We start from the raw sequence: 25550 nt of genomic DNA, 5'->3' as shown, positions 1-25550 counted from the left end.
TGTGTCATGCAACTCAGATGTAGTAGTGGGAAATTTATCTTCTATACTTCTGTTCGGTATTGTATGTTTGAATTTTAAACTAGGTGATTTTTCGTCAAAACTATATCTATTTATATTTTCGAGTGACCAAGCTGTTTTAGTTTTTAGTTAAATACATCAGAGAAATTTCCTACAAAGTCCTCCAGTACGAAACGTTTGACACCAATGTTTGACAGCTACAATGTTATTATCGCAATCGTTTGTGATTGTTGACACAATCCCACTATCCATACAAATTACCTGCTTTTGTCCACAACTTCGTTCGCGTGGTATAAGATTCTCGAATATTCCGTGTAGCTCGGAAAGGCAGACAGAAATGTGTTTGAGTTTAGCTACTTTTTATTCCGGAAAATCAAAGAGTTTTTAAGGGATTTTGAAAAATTTTAATCCACGCGGATGAATTCTCGGGCGTCAGCTAGTCAATAATAATAAATTCAGTAGTTTTCAGCTGCAGTTGCGCTTAATGCAATGTGACCATCACAACTTCATTGGCAGAACATTTTTAACATATGTATGTATGTATATTTAACATATGTTTTTAACGTATGTTTGCGTCATGTTTACTTACTGAAATCAATAAAAAAATATATTTAAAAAGTTGAAAACTAAATAAAACCCGACTTTAATCAACGCGGAAATATTAAAGTAAAAATGTTCTCTTGTCGCTTGTTTTAATCTTGTAGTACATTTATATTCATGAACTCAGATTTTCTCCTCTTTCATTTGACATCTCAATCGATACAATAGCAAAATAAAAAAATTTGGAGACCCCCACTTTTGTAACATCCGTTATGTCAATTTTTTTCGTATAAAATGTAGTCTATTTCACCTGTAGCTTTACAACGAATCAATTGACACCTCATAAATCAAAAAATCAGCCCAGTAGTTTAGACGCTACGGTGGAACACACAGAATCTGGATACAAACACACATACATACATGCATACATACATAGACTGCTAAAATCATAACCCTTCCTTTTGGCTTTGCCGCAGTCGGGTAAAAACACATTACACAATAACATGATCACGATTGTGTAGAGTACACCGGGTTACGCACGAAAATGATCTCCATTTGTATTCATATCTGGAAACCCCCAATTACACTAGTGTACAAGTGTACAGAATTACTAATTTACTACAGAACAGTGTGCTTAGTATACCTAATAAGTACTTTCCATTTGGCCAACGCTAGCCAGCCGCGACTGAAGCTTTACACCAGACTCTAGACCAGAGACAATGTCTGGAATCGAACCAGATATCCACAGACCGTAGAGCTCATCACTACACCAAGGAAGTCATCAAAGAGCTATTTTATTTTACACAATATACACAGTAAAAACAGCTTTCAACCTAATCGGTGCAGTGTAAAAGAATAGTATTATCACTAAAGCATCTCTCACAGACAACCTTAGGCGAAAAGAATTGAGAAATTATGCAACGAGGTAATTAGGACTTACCTACTATACAATACTTACAATGCATCCTACTGATCTATAAGTACTAATATTACAAAGAGGTGAAGTTTGTAAGTTTGTTTGTAAGAAGTAATCTCTGGAACTATTGAACCGATTTTGAAAATAAAATTCTTTCACCAGTTGAAAGCTACATTATTCCTGAGTGACATAGGCTATATTTTATTTTTAAAAAATAGAGATCCTTACGAAAAATGTAATACCCGTGCGAAGCCGAGGCGGGTATATATTATATAGAATATTAGATTTACACCATAAATATGTACATATACTTATAACCCTATATTATTTAGGTACATGGTAAGTAAGTAAATTCTACTCTGATAATAACCTATAGATTAACTGCACAAGGAATAGTTTTTCAAGCGATTTTAATATAAACTCTTTAAATACAAAATTTAAAAAAATGCCATATTCAGCCATTTGAAAGTAAGTTAACATTCAGCTCGATACAACATAATCGCGTCGCGCAAACTATTCCAGCAATTTAGCGTTAAACCGGGCTGCACACATTGCATGCTGCCCGGGATAATCCTACGCTCGGGGAGCCGCGCTATACAGTGGCTTTCAATTTCAACTCGACCTCATTATTACATGTCTTGTAGAACTAAGTACATTTGGTAGGGAAAACCTCTCTAAATAAATGGCCGGCTTCCCATCAAAGCGGAGAGGAACAGAAAGGAGAGATGTTTTGTTAATAGCCAGTCAGACATATTGCTTGAGATTAGTATTTGGATTTTTGTGGTTGAGATCTATTGAGCGCATTTTGACTTTGCGCTGGCATGTGTCTCGTTTTAACTGAAACTTAAGTCTAAGCAAAGTCTATAGATTTCAATCTTAGTTATTTCCACGTTTTTCACATTTCTTGGCGGAAGTCATTCAAGCAGGGAGAGAGAAAATGTTTTATTTTCGCAGATTTGAACTTGGAACTTTATGCCTAACAAGGTGTAAATTAAAAATGTATAACACCTCCGACAAGTGAAGGTTACAGTAACTAGAAAAGAGCTGATAACTTTCAAACGACTGTACCGATTCTCTTGTATTATAGCTATTCCGCACCTACGATCCAAAGTATCTGAGTTTTCCAACACATCATTTTCAAATAAATAATAATTATGTATTTAGGCAACGTCCATCTTGACAGCTTGACATTTGTCAATTGACATAATATTATGAACCTAACGGTTAGTTAACCTTCTTTTCTACAAGAAAACAAGAAAAGAGCTGAGAACCAATTTTATTGGATTATAGCTAAGAACACTCTCGATTAAGCCACCTTTCAAACAAAAAGAAACTAAATTAAAATCGGTCCATTCGTTTAGGCGGTACGATGCCACAGATAGCTACACAGATACACAGATATACACGTCAAACTTATAACACCCCTCTTTTTGGGTCGGGGGTTAAAAAGACTCACTTTCAAGTAAAACTCAAATAAATATTCTAATCTAAGGCTTCCCCGATTCAGGTAAATTGTCCCGATGAGCTTTAAGATACAAAAATACTTTGATTGTTTGAAAACAACCAAAGTTTAGAGATCAATTTAAATTATTAATCTCTCTGTTAAGTTTACAAAGTTTCAAGTTACTATAAAGCTAGGGAGCTCAACTACGGGCCAATCAAAGTACTTACACAGTTTGTTTTATTTTTAGAGTTCCGTACCCCACGGGTGCAAACGGGACCCTATTACTAAGCCTCCGCTATTGCAAGGAACATGAAGGCTGATAGCATGTGAAAAATCACGCAGCAAAATTTCACAAACTGTGAAAACAATTACATTTACCTTATTGTTTAAATTTCGCGCACACACGGTCATCTACCAGAGTCAAAGAGCGCACTCTAACGCGCAGCGATGCGAGAACACTCGCATCGCTGCGTGTTAGAAAGGGAAAAACATCCAGTTCAATTCATGTTCAATTAATGTCACAAAAAGTGAATTTTTCAACCACATTTATAAACCTGAAACCAACCTGCGAAATATAGGTAAGTGCCATTGACCATGATCATAATTCCTAGATATGCCAATGTAGCAAACGATGGAGTGAGCGCAAAAATTGAAAAAAAAAATACCTTTATGAAATAACTGTAGTGAAAAATTTTAATATCACCAAATGAAAACAATTCAAAATCAGCTATAATGCCCATAGCTAGAATAGACACACTAAGCAAGAATAAGATAGGAACTTTTATTTATTTCCTGCGCTGAATAAATACATTGTAGGTACATATTTTATCGGGACCTGACTCTTTTTAGGGTCGCATAAAAAATGCATGAACCTCACACGAACACTCTTCAACCCTGTATTTCCGAGTCCCGATCCATCATGGTTAGGCCGCGGATTCGCGTCGGATATCATCATGCGCGAGTCTCACTGGCACTTAGCCAGATTTTAGGGTTCCATACCTCAAAAGGAAAAACGGAACCCTTATAGGATCACTTTGTTGTCTGTCTGTCTGTCAGCCTGTCTGTCTGTCTCGCTGTCTGTTTGTCCGTCCGTCTGTCTGTCTATCTAAAATAAAGTTTTAATGGGTTTCCCAGATGCCCACAGAAACAAAAACCATTTACTAATTATGCTTATAATTTATCGTTTTATTAAGTCTACATATTTTTGAATAACTATTGCTAAAAAGTGTTATTTCTAGTAGGTTCGATGGTACGGAACCTTTCATGTGTGAGTCCGAGTCACGCTTGACTGATATTTATTTTCCTATGAGAGATGTTCTGAGCGTTGCCATCGGATGCGGTTAAAATTCAGTCAACTCGTATGAAACATATTCAATCCATATTTCAAGGTGTGGGACGCTCTTCCGGCGTCCGTATTTCCTTTCAGTCGCTTATTAATATCTCCCTGGCGTCCGATGAGTGACGTAGTATACATATAATGTGTAAGTTGGAAGTCCTAAACCTAGGCATGCGCTTTCCAATGTAAACCACACTGAAAGACTCTATATCCGTAATATTTATTTATATATTATATAAATAAACGCGAAAGGTCACTGACGTACTTACTTACTTACATACTTACTGATTAAACACGAGATCTCAAAAACTATTGTAGGTATAAAGCTATAATTTAGCAAGTACAGGAGATGTCAGCTAAGAAAGGATATTTGGAAATTCCACCAGGAATTTCCAAATTCCAGGAAATTTAAGGGGGTAAAATAGGGGTTGAAAGTTGAAAATTATGAAATTTAGTAAATTTTTTGAAAAGTATGAAATTCCTTTGTTTTTGGAGTTAGAGACACATAAAAACATGTATATCAAATTTTTTTTGACTATTACCTTTTAAGGGTGGTAAAATAGGGGATGATATTTTTTGCTGAATTTTTTTATTATTAAGTCTACAAGCTTGAAATTTTGAAAATAGGTTTCTTTTAGGGCGTAACCCGTAAATATCAGGTTAGAACTTTTTTTATCCAAATCTACCCCAAAGGGGGTAAAATAGGGGTTTGAAGTATGTATGAAACTCTGATGTTTTTTAATTTAGAGACACGGAAATCAGCAATTTATAAATAAAAATATATGAGTCAGAGTATTTTTGAATATAAAATAGGGATCATCTTTTGCTGATTTTTTTTACCATTAAGTCTACAAGCTTGAAATTCAGAAAATAGGTTTCTTTTAAGGCGTAGTCATCAGGTTAGAAAGAATTTTGCAGGGCATTGGCCGCACGGGAAACCTCAATCTCACGGGAAATCAGCAATTCTACGCAGTCGACGTCGCGGGCAACAGCTAGTCAGTCATAATTGCAACCAAGTGCGAGTCGGGCTTGCACACGAAAGGTTCTGTACCATCGTACAATTAATTAATCTTTGTCCCCGTGCCACCGGTCACTCGGGACCTCAGGGACCGTGGGTCATAAAATAGATCCATAGCTCGTACTACAGATTTATTGCGAACCCAAGGACGAACATAGCACATGACAATCTCAAACCAGTATTAGCACATTTTTATAACACAGATAATAGTATGTTCACTCTCACTCCAACAGTAAAGTAAACAACCCCAATATCTCATTTAAATAGACACTGATTTACCAAAGCAGTTAAACCAAAAACGAGGCTTCATCAAATCGATTACGCCTGTCGTGCAAAAGAGCCGTAACATTATCCTTACAAATACACTAAATCAAAAACACTTTCGCAGGAAAAAGCTTTTAACTCTTTCAGAATAGAGGTTAAAATAGCCTGGCATATTTTGTGAGTTCCCTCGGAGTTGCTTACTGTAATGTAACCTTCGGGTCCCTTTTATTTTGAGACATCGCGGTCGGATGGGTGCCTACACCGTGCCTATTGGTGCCTATTATGGTGCCTATTCACTGTGTCAGGGATGATTTCACACACTTTTGAGCATAATAAACACACTGTTTACTTGACATTGATCGTTATTTCAATGATGCCTAGGAATACGATGAATACTTTGAACGTTGTTTGTATAATTATTATGTTGTAGATACACAAAGCAGTGGTTCTTGAGACGGCACGCATTGCGAGGAGGTTCCTCACTCTGGGGCCCTGACCACTGGCGGCTTGGGTCCAACCCGCTAGTGGGACCCATTTTACCATACTTTATTTAATTATATTGAATGTTTTTTTTTTTCTTCCGTTACTTTGGTTTTCTGTTGTTTCTGTTATTTTATTTCTCTTTTGTTTCTGTTATTTACTTATTTTGTTGTTCCTGTTATTGTATTTTTGTTGTTTCTGGTTTTTTTCTGTAGCTTCTGTTATTTTATTTTTTGTTATTTCTGTTACTTTAGTTTTGTGAACATTTTTATAAAATAGGGTAAAATAAGAAAAATAAATAAATGAATAAGTGAATTAAAATATAACATATTGTAAAAGTATATAATAATATTATACTCATATTAACACTGTATTATATCCCTACTAATATCATAAATGCGAAAGTGAGTTCCACGTCCACCTTTCCACGTTCCATCCGTTTAAGGTTTAGAGGTAGCTAAGTTCGTCTTGGTATGCTATCTTTCATCCCGAAAAATATAGAAGTTACCATGAGATGTTTAAAAGACCAAATTTAAGTCGAAGTCGCAGGTATCCTCTAGTATAATAAAAGTGTATTATGGAAGCTTGGATAAGTAAGTAGCACTGCTTTAGCTGCTTATATTTTCTTTGAAGTTCACCCGGAAAACGTTTTCACACGCTATCGAGCCGGCTTAGGCAGCGTTGCACTAATGTGCCAGAAATAATCCGCTCACAACATCAAAACAGTCTGCCTCCTCTACTTTAGCTTGGTAACTATATTAGGTACTAGCTGATGCCCGCAACTTCGTACTCGTGGATGTAAGTTTTTTAGGGTTCCGTACCTCAAAAGGAAAAACGGAACCCTTATAGGATCACTTTGTTGTCTGTCTGTCTGTCAAGAAACCTATAGGGTACTTCCCGTTGACCTAGAATCATAAAATTTGGCAGGAAAGTTGGTCTTATAGCACAAGTACAGGAATAAATCTGAAAATCCCGAATTTGTGGTTATATCATTTAAAGAAAAATTAAAATGTGTTTTAATTTTCAAAGTAAGATAACTATACCAAGTGGGATATCATATGAAAAGGCTTTACCTGTACATTCTAAAACAGGTTTTATTTATTTTAATGTATAATAGTTTTTGATTTATCGTGCAAAATGTTGGAAAAAATACCCGAGTACGGAACTCTCAGTGCGCGACTCTGACTCGCACTTGGCCGGCTTTTTTTCAATCCCGTAGAAACTCTTTAATTTTCCGGGATAAAAAGTAGCCTATGTGTTAATCCAGGGTTAATCTAGCTCCGAACTTAATTTCGGCCAAATCTGTCCAGTAGTTTTGCGTGAAAGAGTAACAAACACACACACATACACACAAACTTTCGCTTTTATAATATTAGTGTGATGTGATTATGTAAAACTTGTAGCTTTTATTTTAAACACAAATAGCGAGCAAACGAACAGGCGCGTCACTTGATGTTAAGTGATTACCGCCGCCCATGAACATTTGCGGTACCAGCGGTACCGCCAATGCGTTCCAGCCTTTCAGGAATTTGTTGGTCCGCCCCTTGAATAACCCCATGTTGTAATATATGGAAGCAACGCAGAAGGGAGTTAATTTCAGAAGGGAGTTTGCATGTGCTTGAAAATTAGGACCTGACACAACGGGCGGCCAAAGTGCACCAGGCACCGAGGTCACAAAATTGCTTGCAGTGGCGTGCGGTGCGGTTGTAGAAAAAGGAGAGTGGAATGCAGACAAACAACTCTTCAGAGCTCTCCCCATTATGAAGGCGATAGAACATGCAAAGAGATAATATCCTAGATTAGCACATAGGCTACTTTTATCCCGGAAAATCAAAGAGTTTCCACAGGATTTTTAAAATCCTAATTCCACGCGGACGAGGTCACGGGCATCAGCTAGTAGAATATAATCGAAGGTGTCGACACTCATTCTGGTATACTTACTCGAAAAAAAAATTGGATGCATTCTGTACTTATAATTATTTCTCTTGTGAAATTCTCCATCTATACCCAGTTTCCTATTCAAATCATAAACTCCATTATATTATCTCTTCCAAATATTATCTCTTGAACCAAAAAATCGAGCAAATCTGTAGACTCCTTCATAATCGACTGGTTTGCAAGCACGTACCTATACCTTTACCTACGGTAGGTACAGGGCCGTAGCTAGTGTTGAATTTAAGGTAGGGCAGCTGTGTTTAAAGGTAGGTAACGCATTGGCGGTTCTTCTGGTAATGCAAATATTCACTGGCGGCGGTACTTAATAACTTATAACCAGACTTGCTCGTTTACTCACTGTTATATATTATATTTAAAAAAAAATAACAATAAAAAGTTAAACAGCACTAAACTCCCGCGAGCTGCCGATAGATAGCGATTGATACAATATATGTGATTTTTTTTGTCACTCGGTGTATTTTATTTAACGACCCACGGCTTCATCCGCATGGATTAAGTTTTTTTTAATAATCCCGTGAAAACTCTTTTATTCTCCGGAATGGAAAATTGGCTATGTCAATTTCCGAGATGCAAGCTACCACTGTACCAAATTTCATCAAAATCTGTTAAACTGTTAGACTGTGAAAACATAGCAAACCAACAGACAGACAGATAGACAGACATATTTTCGCATTTATGATATAATCAGCCTCTGAGACCTATTGAATGCAGTCAAAGTTGAAACTTAGATTCGTAATACTTACAGCAGCATTACAGTAACCGTTGGTCGCCACAGATGCAAAAAGTTTTTAACAACTGCGCTAGACTTTAGTATTAGACTTTACTTCAGTATTTTTTTTTTGCATCATTACCTAATATCATACTATGAACAAACAGTTTACTTGGCATGTTAATAGATGGCATTTTTATGGTAGGGCATTAGTATTTTAAGGTTGCCCCACAATGCCACTCCCTAGCTACGGCCATGGGAAGATATCTACAGTATACCAGCCTATATGTATAAATATTCCACGATATGGTACCAGGCTCATGACAGGCACTTCCTTTGCAGATGAATCTCGGCATGGCGCACACGGGCGACTCGGCGGCAGTGGGCGGGTGCCGGACCCCCACCCGTCTGCCCCCAACCTTATCTACAACTGTGGTAAGGTTGCATTTACCTACCTTTTGCATACTGTAAACAAGATTTAAATTACTAGCTATAACTACTAGCTAAAGCCCACGCTTTCGTACGCGTGGATTTAAGTTTTTGATAATCCCCCGGGATTTTTATAAAACCAAGACAGCCGCTTTAACAGGCTGTAATTATGAAATGAAGCAAGTGATTTTTGGTGTTGCACTCCGAAATGGCACGGTAATTTTTTATATAGAACTGATCAATAAGTAATTGTATATTTCTATAGTTCCGTACCTCAAAGGAACTCTTATAGGAGCACTTCGTTGTCTGTATGTCTATATTTTGTCTGTCTGTCTGTCGTGTCCGTCAAGATCCGTCAAGCCAAACAAAACCTATAGGGTACTTCCCGTACATATAGAATCATGTAATTTTAAGTCAAAGTGTAGTCGTTGCTTTAAGGAGTTGGATGCAAAAATTTATTCGGCCACCACAGAAACTTTTACTGTTGGTTAAAAAAACCGGCCGAGTCAGACTCGTTCACCGAGGGTTCCGTACTCGGGTAATCTTTCCGACATTTTGCACGATGAATCAAAAACTATTATGCATAAATATAAATAAAAATCTGTTTCAGAATGTACAGGTTAAACTCTTTCATATGACACCCCACTTGATATAGTTATCTTACGTTGAAAATTGAAACACATTTAATTTTTTTTTATGATGTTACCACAAATTCACGGTTTCCGGATTTATTCCTTTAGTTGTGCTATAAGACCTACCTACCTGCCAAACATGATTCTAGGTCTACGGGAAGTACCCTATAGGTTTTCTTGACAGACACAACGGACAAACATACAGACAGAAGACAGACAGACAGGCAACAAAGTGATCCTATAAGGGTTCTGTTCTTCCTTTTGAGGTACGGAACCCTAAAAACGGGCTGAATTAAGAACCACCTTTTTGAAGTCGAAAAAAATAATAATAAAATTAACTAAGGTATTCGTACGTAACTGGTTTCGTAGTAAGACATAATATTATTCTTTCCACGAAACTGTTTACGTAGCACTGAGCACTCACTGATTTCGAGGGTGGCCGAAGAGGAAGAGTCAGTCAGTGAGTCTGGCTTTTTTTAAATATTTGAATTACATTTGTTTAGATGCAATACTAGGGACCAGATAAACGCAGAACATAAGAACAGAAAAGAGCATCAAGAAGAGAGAGCAAGTTACAATGAATGCCACGGAAGCCAGCCTAGATTTAAACCGCACCACGCCTATTTATGCCATCGGAACCAGTTTTATAACACAATGGTAAGAGGAACAATGAATAGTATAATAGATCTTGAATAATTGAATGAAAGTCAATTATTTGACGTTTCCAATTCGAATTCACTAGCACTCAAATTGTAAATTCACCAGTGGTTTTAGTTTAGTTTATCAAGTTCAACGGGGGCGTTACATAAATTAGTCAATCAGTATTTGAGTAACCAGGTATCCAGGTACTCATTCATATTTATATGATGATATTTATACAGACGTCCATACCAAATGTCGTCATTTGCACAATTTTGGCACATGTCTTATACTGGCTTCCCACGGTGCGTGATTCTGCGTATCACGCACGACCGATGACTTCCGACAGCCACGGACGGCGCACAAAGCTCGGGCGTCGACGATAACGTGTCTGCGCTACCAAACCCCGTCCACACACTACCCGTGTCGCATGGGACCGAGCGAGGAACGGAGGCAGAGACGGAGTGTGACCGCGTTACTCGCATGTTCTTCGTTCACGCCCATCGCTTCCTATTTTATCGGTAAGTATGCAATAGCGCGCACGCTGGTACAGTTTCGACGTCCATCGCGTTGCAAAGGCAAGCAACCTAGTGCGGTGGCGTCACGATTAATTGCGCGAGTAGAGGAGTGTGTGGACGGGGGTAAGACGATACTCTTCCCATGCGTGCGGGCTGGTCCGCGTCCGTACGTAATGTCATGCACCGTGGGAAGCCGACATTACAGTGTAACGTGTTTTTAAAATTCCGTTGATATTTTTTGTTATCCCGGAATCAAAATAGGCTACGTAGTGGCTAGATCTCTCATAGTTCTCTGTCATAGCCTAACACCAGCTGTCAAAATAGTTTCAGCCGTACCAAAAATAATAGTCCGAAAAGACTGATGGATTCCGGATTTTTATATCTTGACCAGAAAAGTAAAATACCTCCCATATTGCGGAAAATCCGTGGAACTTTATACAAGACCTTATAGCCAAAATATTCACTACCCACGTAGGTACGTCAAACTTTTATTGTACCTATACATTAATATTATTTTCATAAATACAACGAACCTACATTTTCATAATTCCTCATTTGAATCATTATTACATAATGTTTTGCATTGATGAGAAAAGAGCCATTGTTTCAATATGTGATAATATTCCGCCTGTGTGAAGCAGTGGTATATTGCATAATAGGTCATTAGGGAAATATGCTACACCGTAAATGAAAAAGTTTTGATTTAACTATTTTGTTTTTACTTATAGTCAAGAAAAGATTTCAGCGTGGTGTAATATGAATTAGTATTGAAGCAAACATTAAAACTAAAAACTGTATAAAGCACTTATTGGTACATAAAATATTGAATAAATATTGATTTTAAAGTTTTTAGCCTCGAAACTTTCCTATTTTAACTCTAAACTTATAACAACTTTGTGCGTAAAAAGATAAGATTAGGAGCATGAAAATTCTAAAACAATTTAACTTTAAACATAATTTATTTATTCATTACTTGGTTATAATAACTTTACATTCCAGACATAAATTTAGTAGTTTTTCTCTCAAAAATACTTTTGCCGAACGACTGTTCGGTTGAATGATTTCGGTGAAAATCATCGTGCGTCTCATCCAAAACATCCGACAACGGAAACCTACTACTGTAGTAAATACAAAAAATTTATATCGCGTATTTATTTTTAACTTGATTGATTTGTAACCCCCGACCCAAAAAGAGGGGTATTATAAGTTTTACGTGTGTATCTGTGTATCTGTCTGTGGCACCGTAGCGCCTAAACGAATGAACCGATTTTGATTTGGTTTGTTTTTGTTTGAAAGGTAGCTTGATCGAGAGTGTTCTTAGCTATAATCTAAGAAAATCTGTTCAGCCGTTTGAAGATTATCAGCTCTTTTCTATTGTCCTTATTAGTCCGGGTATTACTATCCCACCAATAGGTACGTATTGGTATCCAGCCAAATTCTAATAAGGCGATTTACTAGTCTAGTACTGGTAGTGGTAGTGCGTAATGTGTATATACATATATTGCACAAACAGTATTAACTAGATAAAAGTTTAAAAAGCGTCAAATAAATATTAAATAAAAAAATTTAAAACCCCCCGACACTAAAACCTCTAAAAAGTAAAAAAATAACAAGTAAGTAAATATGTATTGGCCATATAAGTTCAATCTAATTAGTAAAGTTTTTATCCAAGTGCTCGTTGACTCGTTCTAGGTCAGCTAGTAAAAAAATACACAACATATACAAATATATAAAATTTAATACACAACGTTTGAGTCTTTAGGCTAATCACACACTGATTACTTTCGCTTGCGTGTCTAGTTAACTTGCAGAGCTTCTAAAAGGAAACTTCAGTTTCTCTGACGCAGCTATGAAAAGCTCAATCAAATGTTTCCATTATGATGGGCGTGCCACCTCCGAAATTCCGAACGACTCAATGGAAGCTACTCGTACTAACTACTAAGTTAGCCGCTTCTCAATAGATGTAGAAGCGGATGATACTTAGCTTAGTTATACATCTACTTTTAGCCATCGACATAGTTAATATTAAGGAGCCCGGATGGGTTCGAAACTAGTCCGGGCTTACATCGACTAAATACGCGAGTACAGCTGGTACAGAATACCTATACTCAAAACTATTTTCATTTCACAACAAAATGAAATATGTTTGTCCCAGGAAACTCCAGAAGCTAAAACAACGCACATGCTTCAGTTGGAACTACCCCGACTGCCTCCTCGCGAACGGAACCAACTACACGGACATCTACTTATTGAACGCCTCACTGGATGAAGTTCCGGGATTGGTAAGATTTTTTTTTATTCCTATAAAATGAACCCTTGACTACGATCTCACCTGGTGGTAAGTGTAGATGTAGTCTAAGATGGTAGCGGGCTAACCTGGAAGGGGTATGGCAGTTTCATTAAAGCCCTGGTCTCCTGGTCAGTTTCTACGCGGCATCGCACCCGAACGCTAAATCGCTTGGCGGCAAGGCTTTACCCGTAGGGTGGTGACTAGCCGCGGCCGTATAGCCTCCCACCAGACCAAAATTGATACTGCGAACTTGCGTCTGCTTCGCGATCGTGCCTCTGTTTCAACTACCGTGCGTACCTACTACACAGAAATCTACTTCCTCAATGGCTCGCTGGACAGATCTCCTGGGTTGGTAAGATACTTCAAACCTGGACGTGGTTAGCTCAGTCTACCTCCCTGACGTGATGTAAGTGCTGTGGTCTTATGTTGGAGGTTTCCCGTCTCGGGTTCCCGATAGGGGCAGCTTTGGAATATAATAATAAAATTATTAGGTAATAAATACATAATTTCTCAATTGTATCTGATGTGGTTTAGCGGAGACTTTGACTGTATCTAGTGCCTATAATACTGGAAATATGATTCCGAGAATAGAAACCAATAATAAATAATTAAGGGTAGGTATTAGGTTTCATTAAAAACTGTCATACCCCTTCCAAGTCAGCTCACTACCATATTGAGCTGCATAATTCCTTTACCCGAGATTGCAGGGTAAGTAAGGGCTAACTTGGTATCTTCTTTTTTAGATATCTCTACACAAATTAGATATTATAAATATTCAGGCGCAAGTCATGTGAGAGTTGTATAAAAAAAGTGTATAAAGAGGGATTTTACTACGTGTGCGTACCATATACAAAAACATATATGTACTTCATACCTACGTAGATTTATTCCATCAGGGCTTACCCACATTTTAAAGTTAAATAGGTACTAAGCAAAAATAGCTGTGATAGCCCAGTGGTTAGGACGTCGTCGGCCTCCAGCCGGGCGATTCAGAACACTCGATTCGGTAAGTTACCGTTCGATAAGACGTACTTTCCATTGAAAAATATACCTTATCGAACGATAACTTACCGAATCGAGTGTTTTGAATCGCCCAGCTGATCGAAGGTCAAAAATCTTGTTACACATATATATTATATTAATAATTAAACTTGCGAAAAAATAAGCATTCAACCTTTATAACCTTTTTGCTTTAAGAACAATTAATATGTGGTTTCAACTCTAAGGTTGCTAATAACCTCTTCCGGGTGACATAGGCTATATTTTATATGAAAAAATTGACCTAACGTCATCTTCTCAACCTAACGGATGTTACATGAGAAAAAGTGGGGGTCTCCAAAAAATTATTATCGAGTTGGGTGCTGTTGCGTGTCAAATGAAAGAGAAAAAAATTTTGAGTCCGTAAATATAAATTTACTACAACATTGAAGTATACCAAGTGACAGAGAAACAATTTTAGTATAATATTTCAGCGTTTATTAAGACGATCGCAGTCGGGTTTTAGTTTTCAACTTTATCTTGTATTGAAGCAATTTCCGAGCAAGTGGGAGAGGAATAAAACTCTTTGTTGTCTTCGTAGCCAGATTCCGAAACTTTAGGTTTTGTGGTAAAATGTCTGCTTGAACAAAGTTTCCTATTCTCCGGTAGCAGAGGTATACTTTACTGAACTTAGTCTCGTTTGATTCAAATTCAGATTCCAAATAATTTTCATTCAAATAACAAGCTTTAAACAAGTCCTGTTGAAAGTTGAAAGTTTATGGAAAGATAAAACTAGAAGAGAATTTAAGTTAAGTATTGAACAGAACATTTGTTGAATTCCTAAGTCTGAAATGAAAATTTTGAATGATTGGCGATTATAAATACAATATAATAATGATATTTAAGTACATGAATGACTAATAGAACAAAATGATACTTATTTTTATGCCGATTTGAAACGCGCACCCCACTGAGCTTATGAGCAATTTTTAAGCGACAGCGGGATGATGATTACTAGTCAAATCAACTACTTTTTATCAAACGGCAAAACACTCGCTTAGTAAGGGAGCTTGTATGAAATTCACAGATGTGAGGTCATAACATTTGACGTAATTTGACGTACTTTTTTGTTTAAGGTGGATACGACGGGTCTGCCCCTTAAATCGATACTTTAAAATGGTTAGCAAGTGGATTTCACGAATTTTGGAAGACACTCTATATAATAATTACTAAGAAATAATTTATTTTTGACAAAGGCAGCATCCCCATTGTTGCTTTGCAACGCGTATGGTTCAATCTGGAGCAATTATTTCACTTATTATTGCTGAAATTTTCAGGGTATTGCAGTAAATTGCTCCATGTGGTCGTGACTTCATATTGGCTAAATTGCCTGGAATTGCGGAATAAGCGTATCTTTACGTGAATTTAAATAATTGGCAGTGTCAAAATATGTTCGTTGTGTTAGGCTTGGCAGAGGCGGAGTGAACTATTGAGTGAGGGAACTCCAGGTTTGATTCTAAATCGACGATATGTTGGATATTAGGCTTCGATCCCAGGCCTTTTCGGAATTATGTGCGTTTTATTAGATTGAATATAAGGTGCGGTGGTGCTCAATAAAGAACATTAGACATCCGCAGGCTGATTATGATGATGCTCACTATTTATATTAAGTACTAGTTGACCCGCCCCGGCTTCACACGGGGTGCTCTACCTTTTACAAAGCCATTATACTGATCGCGATCGATTTGCTGTTACCCGTTGAGGAGTTCCGTCCTCTATTTCCGAAACTATTCATCAAATCTTCACAAAACTTACATGGTTCTTACTTAACAGTATTACCTTTATACAGAAAAAAATTTGAAAATCAGTTCAAAGACAGAGGTTATGGAGTAAAATCGACAAAAGATTTGATCCAGTATCCCGAAGAATCCCTAATTTTTTAACCTATATATTGACCAGAAGTATCAGCTACCACTGTACCAAATTTCATTTAAATCCGTTCTGTTGTTTTCACGTGATGTGTGCACATACAGACAGACAGACAGACTTCAACACTTTGAAAAATTCAAAAAAAAATTGTTTTGAGGTCTATATTGATAATAATGTTCCCTACGATTAAAATTTTCAAAATATATTTAATGTACAGAAATCGTCCGGTTACAGTTTTATTATAAGTATAGATATAGATAGATATAGATATAGATTGTTTGTCAGCTTATTGGTTTGTTGGTTTTCTTTATCCACTGAATAGGATTTCGATCAGAGAGGTCGGATAAGTGCGTATGCAGGCTTAAAGGCTAAAGCTATGGTTTCCTCCAAAAGCGGTGCCGTTTTTAAACGGACGCAATATGATGACCTCAAAAAGACAGCCGTAAACATGTGGAATGTTCGAGACTGCATTGACCGTTTTATTACGGTGAACAGACCACACACACACATATATAGGACATCATGAATCCGCACAAAATCAATTAGAATTTCATCATCCTCGCTGGTCCAGTTGATGAAACTCATTTGGAACAATAAATATTTTAAAATGACACGCAAATTAATATTACGCTTGAAAATACCTTCGCCGCTATGAAAAAAACGTTGACAGACACTTCGACACCGACAAGACGGCCGTCATGCAAATGGCGGTACCGCTTTTTGACGTTACGGTGTCAATTACCGTTATCCAGGAAACCGCGCCATATTGTTTACATAGACAACGTTCTAGTGACGTCATTCACCGCTGTATTACGGCCGCTACATGATGGCACCGCTGTTGGAGGAAACCAGAGCTTAAGGCTTTCCGAACCAGTGGTACATGCTCTTGACGATTCAAAAGTACTTACTTGTGAAAGTCTAATCGAATAAAAATATTTTGAAATTTGAATATCCGCGTTCGATCCGAGTTTTTTATATCCGTATTTTCACGGACTCAGAGTGCTCAGATTGGATAAGTACGTACCGCTTTAAGTCTATACAAAAAACGTGGAAAAAACTTTTAGGTACTTTTAAGACTTACATTAATATCTGACAACGTTCTAACAAGATATTGTTGGAGGATTAATAGTGCGTTACAAAGTTTTGGACGTCCCAATTTTGGCTTATGATTTATTGATGCAGGGTGTAGCGTCAAAATAAAAAGCTTGTTAATACGCGTGTCGGTGTTTGATTAATTACACCATAAATAATTAATTCAAGGGCCGCGGCCCTCTGTGTGACCCACGAGGAATGACGACGGGCGATTACTTGCCAACTAAAACGAAATTATCCCAACTACACACTTGCTTCTCGTTGAAAGAAAGAAAGTAAGAAAAAATCAGTCGAGTGCGAAACCGACTCGCACAGGTAGGGTTCCGTACCATCGTACAAGAAATAATACTTTTAAAATATTTATCAATTTTCATGGCTGCAATTTTTAAATATATTTAGTATTTTTTTACTGCAGCAATAGAAATACACATTCAGTGAAAATTTCAGGCCTCTACCTATTATGGTTCATGATATACAGCCCGCTGAGAGACAGACGGACGTACGGATGTCGATGGACGGACGGACAGCGCAGTCTAATAGAGTCCTGTTGGCATCCTTCGGGTACGGAACCCTAAAAATGGTTATCTTGTAAATTGTGCCACACATGACGTTGACGTTCTTCCTCCACTTGAAGTCAAAACGCCTCAAGCAAAAAAAAAGTGCTAGAACAAACTGGCATGCGTGGCACTACCCGTAAAAACGGTTCCAGCTCAGCATGATCACGGATGTTGTATGCTTTGTATGTACACAAGAGCGTACGAGTTGCTCGCCAACTCGCTCCTAGTTTTTCGCTCAACTCGTTTCTCGCTAATCGTCGGCAGTCAGAGAACTGCAACATGCGTGGCGTGGTGCAATATGGGTCACTCGAGAGAGCGTACCGCGGAACTAGGTCATACACCAACCACACTATACTACCAAATGTAAAGACAATTCAAACTCGAACGGTTATAATTCGAAATTAATCTTTGATTGCTGTTGGTAACTCTGGCAGACACTTTAGGATTAATAGCCTGGATCAATTTTTGAAAATGATATTGATCTGTATCATCACCTTCATGATCAACCTATCGCCGACGGCTCAATACTGAGCACAGATCTTCCCTCAAAATGAGAAGGGCTTAGGCCATAGCCCGCCACGCTGTCCAAGTGCAGATTGGTAGTCTTCATGCACCTTTGACAACATTTGGAAAACTCTCAGGCATGCTGGTTTCCTCACGATATTTGCCTCTACCGTTAAGGCAGGTGATATGTAATTATATGTATAAAACCCATATAACTCCAAAAAGGTAGAGGTGCGTGCCCAGGATCGAACCCCAAACCTCCTGAATAAGAGACCGACGTCTTAACCACTAGGCTCTTATTCTCTTGAGCTGTATGCAACCCCAAAATTTATGCATATAACAAAAAATTTCAAAAAAACCGAGTTTGTGATTCTCGGAGTAGGTGCTTTCGTTAACTAATTGAAAAAGTTTAAATATTGTTAAAGCAAATTGAGTACGAAAATATTGCGGCTGAAATAGTGACTATCTAGTAATTAACAAAATAACAATTTTGACTCGTGCATTTTGAATAAAGAAAGAAACGTTTATTTTTAAAAGCTGTGCCACACATTACCAGTTACCTACGGGTAGGTATACCTACGGGTTAGGTTATCTCGGCGCCTCTAGTACTTTAGCATTAGTCATTTTACATGGGTACTAACTATAACTAGGTATAGATAAAAGTTAAAATTGATTACTATTTTCTGCATAATACGTATTTATTTCTCCATGTATATTTTTACATACTTATATTTTATGTAATATAATAAGTAACGTATGTAATACATACGATTATATCTGTTTATTTAAATATATATTATTATCTATCTATCTATCTATCTATCTATTATTATATATATATATGTATATGTTATGTGCACGTGCTTTAAAACAATGTGTTTTATTTCATTTTATAACTAATTGATGCCCACGACTTCATTCGCGTGGATGTAGGTTTTTAAAAATCTCTTTGATTTTCCGGGATAAAAAGAGGCGAGTGTGTTAATCCATGGTATAATCGACCTTCATTCTGAATTTCAGCTAAATCCGTCCAGTTGTTTTTGTGTGAAAGAATAAAAAACATACACACAAACTTTCGCCTTTATAATATTAGTGTGATTTACTTACCTGCTGTTGTGAATGTGACGTCATTGTTATGCGTGTTAACTGTTAACGCATGTGATGCAAGACATAATGCTGAGCTGTACACATATTTAGGGTGGTGTCCTAGATGAAAATGTACATTTTTATGCTTTCTTTTTATCTGTGACACCAATAAGGAATAAATTCATTTTCTTTCTTTTCAATAACCACAAACAATAAAAAGTAAAAAAATAATTCAACTTATTACCGAATAGATATATATTATGTATGTACAAGACAGACGGACAGACAGACAGACAGACAGACAACAAAGTGATCGTATAAGGGTTCCGTTTTTCTTTTTGAGGTAGGAAACCCTAAAATCGATTGATGTACTACTACTCTTCTAAAACTATAGCCAACCCTTAAAATCCAATTGTTGGTGGATTTCATAACAATAGCGCACTCAATAAAATTTCAATGAAAAACCGAATACAATAAAATATTCGCTCATTCGCTTTGTTAGAAGTTCAATAAGTGCTGAATTTCTAGGGTTGTCGAAAATGCGAATATAGTTTTCATTGAAATCTTCTAAATGCTTTGTTTAATATCAAGACTGATAAAATAACAATCGCTCTAACCAATTAGTTACCTAAAGCTGCTATAAAGAACATTTCGCTAAATTCCAGGCGGTATTCTGTTAGTCCCTGATCTAAACAGGTTACTTGGCAGAGGTCGCCCTTTGTAAGTAATTAAGTGTATCATTTATTCTGTCTTTGTAATTTTGTAACAATAAAATTGTTTAAATAATGAATAGCCTAATGCATTGTTTTAGTGCTGTAAAACTATCTTCGCATTATAAATTGCCTTTCACACCGGTCGGATGGTTTCAAAGTCTATAACGGGTATAGGTAGAAACATTTTTAGTGTTTATAAACTAAAGGAGGGTTTAAATTTATTTATTGGTAAATATTATTACAAACAAAAAAAAGATACACTTAAATACAAAGGGCGACAATGATCTCTTTCAGACAACTAGAGCTGTAAGACGGGGAGTGCAGCTGTACATACAATTAGGGTGGTCCTTATTTCTAAGAAAAATTTTTCTTTAATTTCGCGGGGCACCACGTTATTTAATTATATACCATTAGAAAGTATTTCAGTATTTTATTTGAATTTTTAAATGACATTTAGAGGTCGCTACTAAGGTTTGAATTTTAAATAAAAACTCAAAATCTGTATTTGTTAAATTCTTTTATTTTTATAGCCGGGACATAAAAAATATTACAAAATTATTGTTGTTGTTATGAATTAAGATATATTATGTACATATTTGAATCATTTATTTTTAAGATACGCATGCGCACAAACCAATTTTTAAGTTATGAGTATTATGATGTCAGTGCGCACGTGTGTACGTCTTAAGAGCCCCGTTCATGGCAGCGACAACTCGTTGGTGGATCGAGTTTAAAATAGAGAAATCGTTTCCACAGATGAAGGAAATATAATTATTATAAAGTAAAGTGTGACATGACTTTGGTAATTTTTCAATTTTCTGATTTCTTATATAGTTTATAAACGCACGAAATTGCATAATTTGCCCTAAAATAGAGATTTTTCAAGGGTCATAACTTTCAAAATAAATATAATTTTTCTAAATTTATTATTTTAGGGCATAGATAATGGAGAGATATATCGATATGTGGCTTAGTAATAGATCTAGATTCTAGAATAACAAATAATAATAGAATAATAGGCGTAACACGTTGATATGGAGAAGTGCTTATGGCTTATGTTTTTGTTTGTATGATCGGTCCAAATCTCGACGCGTCGGTACAGATGAGAGGTCGAGGGGAGGCAGGGGAAGAACCGATTGTCTATGTGAGCGCGTAAAATGTAATATAAACACCTAAATGAAACCATAATTTGAGCTGTCCTTCAACGCTTTTTGTAAAAATTTTGACAGCTGGTAGCGACCTCTAAATCTTAACAAAACAAAAAATAAAAAAAACTTATTTCATATTTAGAGGTATATAATCAAATGAGAAAGTGCCCCGGGGATAATTCAAAAGTCGAAAAATAAGGACCACCCTAACATACATACATAGGTATACATAAATGTACACTCTTATAGATGCACACTATAAAATACTTAATTTTCCCAGCAACCAGTGCTACCACCGTTCCCGCTGTGGCTCGCGATCATCTTCGCGACCTGCCTCGTGCTGGTCATCCTGCTGACCGTCAGCGGCAATGTGCTGGTGCTGCTCGCCTTCCTCGTCGACCGAACCATCCGCCAGCCCAGCAACTACTTCATCGCTTCGCTCGCTGCCACTGACCTTCTCATTGGTAAATATACTCGTCTCAACCGATACACGTCGACTGCAGGACCTTTGCAAAAATCATGTTTTATTCAACGTATTCCACTATAACTAAGTCGCGGGCTAGTAATATATTCTATATATTTTTCTAGCCCGCGACTTCGTCCGTAGTAGTTGTAGATTAGAAAACCTAAAATCTCTAGGTTTTCCCGGTTATAAAAATATAGGTCCTAAATGTTATACCCGTCTCCGGAATGCAAGCGAAATCTGTACATTTCGTTGAATTTATCGGTTTTTAAAGATCCCGTGGGGACTGTTTGATTTTCCGGGATAAAAAGTTGCCAATGTCAATTACAGGGACGCAAGCTACCTCGGTACCAAATATCATACAAATCGGCTAAGCGGATGGGTCTTTAGGAATCCCACGGGAACTGTTTGATTTTCCGGGATAGTATTCTATGTCCCTCCCCGGGATATAAGCTAACTCTGTACCAAATTTCGTCAGAATCGGTTAAACTGTTGGGCCGTGAAAAGGTAGCAGACAGACAGACAGACAGACACACTTTCGCATTTATAATATTAGTATGGAAAGTATGGAAGTATGGATTAGCTGTATTGTGTCTAAATATTTAGGTCTTCTTACACCAGTTAGGTTGTTTACTTAAATAATGTATATGTTTGTTGGTTTCAGGTACTTTATCTATGCCCTTTTACACAGATTACGTCCTAAAAGGGTACTGGCATTTAGGACCCCTGTTATGTGACCTTTGGCTGTCTGTTGACTATACAGTTTGCTTAGTATCTCAATACACAGTTTTACTTATAACCGTAGATAGGTTCTGTAGTGTCAAAATAGCTGCAAGGTACCGAGCTTGGAGGACAAAGAATAAAGTGATTTGGATGGTCACAGTGACGTGGATAATACCAGCTCTGTTGTTTTTCACAACAATATTCGGCTGGGAACACTTTGTTGGATATAGAGACTTGCAAGAAGGAGAATGTGCAGTTCAATTTCTAAAAGATCCCATTTTTAATACAGCTCTTATAATAGGCTACTATTGGACCACACTATTTGTCTTAATTATTTTATATGCTGGCATTTTTAAGACAGCCTACGATATGCAGAAAAAAAGTGAAGCTAAACAGAGAAAGATGCAATCAATGGTCGCTTTAAGTGCAGGAGTTATGACTGGTATGGCAGGCAGAGCTGCTGGAATGGCGGCGTTGTCCCAAGCTACAATTTCAAATGAAGACCAAGTTAAAGTTTCAGAATCAAATTGTAAAGATTCCACGTCAAAAGCATCTCTAGCCGCACCACTTCTTAACTTAGGTGTATCGACCGACTCAAATTCAAGTCAAAAATCATCAGCTCACAAAAGTAGCGCTACTGTGACAGGTACATCTACTACTATTGAATCAGATGGTGACAAAAAGGAGGATCAAGTAGAAGCCGAACGATCGAGTAGTCCAGCTTTTGATTCAGACGACGAAAGTACCACACAGTCAAATACCAAGAAACGGCCATCGGTAGCAAATTTGGTCATGCAAACCGGTACAATACAGTTACTAAATAACATGCAAATAAACAGTCATATGCTGGTGAAGCCCGATAACAAACAACTCTTATTAAAGACCGAAATAGATAAGCCAAAATCATCCTTATCACAAATATCTGAAAAGAGCCTATTTGAGACTGAAAATCCTGTTACCTCACACAGTAACGGACACACACCAGCAGTAAGTGTACTCCTATCTTCTGCTAGCTTTATGTCACCTTCATCTTCAGGGATAGCCACGCCATCTGAAAGGGAAGTATCAACTACAATCGCTCAAAGAATCATTCCACCACCATCAGAGTTTAGGGGCAGTCCACCTGCTTCTGAAAGTCCACCATCTCATTCAGATTCATCTAGAACTATATTAAGGTTAATTAAAAACGACGGCCATGGTTCCGATATGCTCATTGCTATGGACGGCGCTGATCTGAGATATATGGACGAAAGTTCTGTCATCATTCCTTCACCTACCAATGAAAGCCCACCATCTTCAATCACCTTTCCTACAACTACTGAACCCTCATCACCTCCTACACTTCATTCAGGTATTATAACAAATACTTCATTATTACAGGCTGCTCTCATACGAGCAACAGCTGAAGCTCAAGTAACACAACCCAAAATAAGTTTATCTCTTCCACCACCTATTAAAGTAAACACTGAGGTATGTTTGACCACTGGAGAGCATCCGAAACCCGTTACCGCCCTTGTATTATCGTCTTCTAATAGCAATGAACTCCAGTCTGCAAAACTACCTGATAATAAAACTGCAATATTAACACTTAATGAAGCACCAGCGATTGAAAATAGCGATTTATCTAGTCCTGCAATAAGTGGACCCGGCCGCAGCGATTCAAGAAAAGAGTTTGTGAAAAATATTGGAAAAAAGCTGAAAGTGAAACGCTCTAAGCGGGACAGATTGTTTCCTAGTATTGGTAGACAAAAATCTAAATCAGAAAATAGAGCGAGGAAGGCTTTCAGGACCATTTCTTTTATATTAGGTGCGTTCGTTGTATGTTGGACACCGTATCATATCTTAGCTCTAGTCGAAGGATTTTGTACAGATCCACCTTGTATCAATCAACACTTGTACATGTTTTCATATTTTTTATGTTATGCCAACAGCCCTATAAATCCTTTCTGCTACGCCTTGGCAAATCAACAATTCAAAAAAACTTTCACGAGACTACTCCGGGGGGATTTTCATATTACCTAGTCCATGTTTGTAGGATATAAATAAGCGTGATTGTGGAGCAACTTATACAGTATTATCACAGTATGCTTACTCTGTTCTGTCACAAAAGACATAATTATTACGAGCAGAGGTTATACACAAATTGTATCGATTAGATTGCTGTTTATGATAAGACAATACCAATTTATGACTAGTTTAAACTATGCTTTCAATGTTTAGAAATAAGAAAGATATGAGATTTAATAAATGTAAATCCATACTAAAATTATGAAATCTCTGTGTGTCACCCTTTCACGACCCCATTGATTTAATAATGGATTTTTACGGAATTTGGTAAAGACATACCTGTCTTGCAAGAGATGGACATGGGCTATACGGAAAATCAAAGAATTTTCACGGACTTTAAAGAAAACTTAAATCCCTTTGGACAAGATTGTGGGCACGATCTATTTGATACAAAAATAGCTTGCATCCCGAAGTTTAGACATAGGCTACTTTTTGTCCCGGAAATTAAAAAACTCCCCTTGGATTTTTAAAAAACTTAAACTACGCGGCCGAAGTCGCCATGCATCATCTGGTGATATAATAGGTATAGAGTTTAGTATTTAAATATCCAGCTATTTAAAAGGTGGCCTTTTGAAAAAATGGAAAATGGTAATAATTTGGTAGAGCTGAGTCTGGTTGAGGCTAATGTTGCATAATATAGGCATAATTATATTTATTTGATATTAAGTAAGTGTTATATTCGGAACAGACAATAAATGTTAGATTGTGTATATATTTTTCATAAAAAGTCTCTTTATATGTCTAGTTGACCTTAATGATATCATGTACAATAAAATATACTATACTTATTTTACAACTTAATAGCTCTATATTAAAAAGAACTGTTAAGTTGTAACAGTAACCAAAATATCTGTCAAAATCCAGTGTGTTTATTAATTTAAGCATATCAAGATTTTAGTCGGCAATGTCGGTGTATTTATAAACGTAAGTATAAATAAATTTTAGAATGAAGAGCACTGTGACAATAAAGAAGATTTTTATCATTCATTACTAATATTATTAATATGGATTTTAGCGAAACAATGAAATTATATCGATTTTGCCAAAGAATAAATGTTACATTGAAAATATGAAAAATTGTTTCCGCGCTTCCATTAATAC

At 36.9% G+C, this 25550-nt stretch overlaps 1 protein-coding gene across 2 annotated transcripts; it reads left to right on the top strand.

The window, feature by feature from the left end:
• The first annotated feature begins 9099 nt into the window (after positions 1 to 9099).
• LOC123867410 (muscarinic acetylcholine receptor M1) lies at positions 9100 to 24890 on the top strand. Of its 2 annotated transcripts, XM_045909403.1 has the most exons (6): positions 9100 to 9116; positions 10246 to 10399; positions 13055 to 13181; positions 21477 to 21660; positions 22324 to 23369; positions 23763 to 24890. In XM_045909403.1, exons 2-6 carry the CDS (start codon positions 10320 to 10322, stop codon positions 24402 to 24404), a joined length of 2079 nt encoding a protein of 692 aa, XP_045765359.1. In that variant the 5' UTR covers positions 9100 to 9116; positions 10246 to 10319; the 3' UTR covers positions 24405 to 24890. The 2 variants fall into 2 exon arrangements, with proteins under 2 accessions (XP_045765359.1, XP_045765358.1); XM_045909402.1 differs by having other exon boundaries at positions 22324 to 24890.
• Positions 24891 to 25550: the final 660 nt, after the last annotated feature.

The sequence above is a fragment of the Maniola jurtina genome, chromosome 8 (genome assembly GCF_905333055.1).
Source record: "Maniola jurtina chromosome 8, ilManJurt1.1, whole genome shotgun sequence".
NCBI lineage: Eukaryota > Metazoa > Arthropoda > Insecta > Lepidoptera > Nymphalidae > Maniola > Maniola jurtina.
The sequence above is the reverse complement of the archived record's forward strand: the minus strand, read 5'-3'. Positions and strand labels throughout refer to the sequence as shown.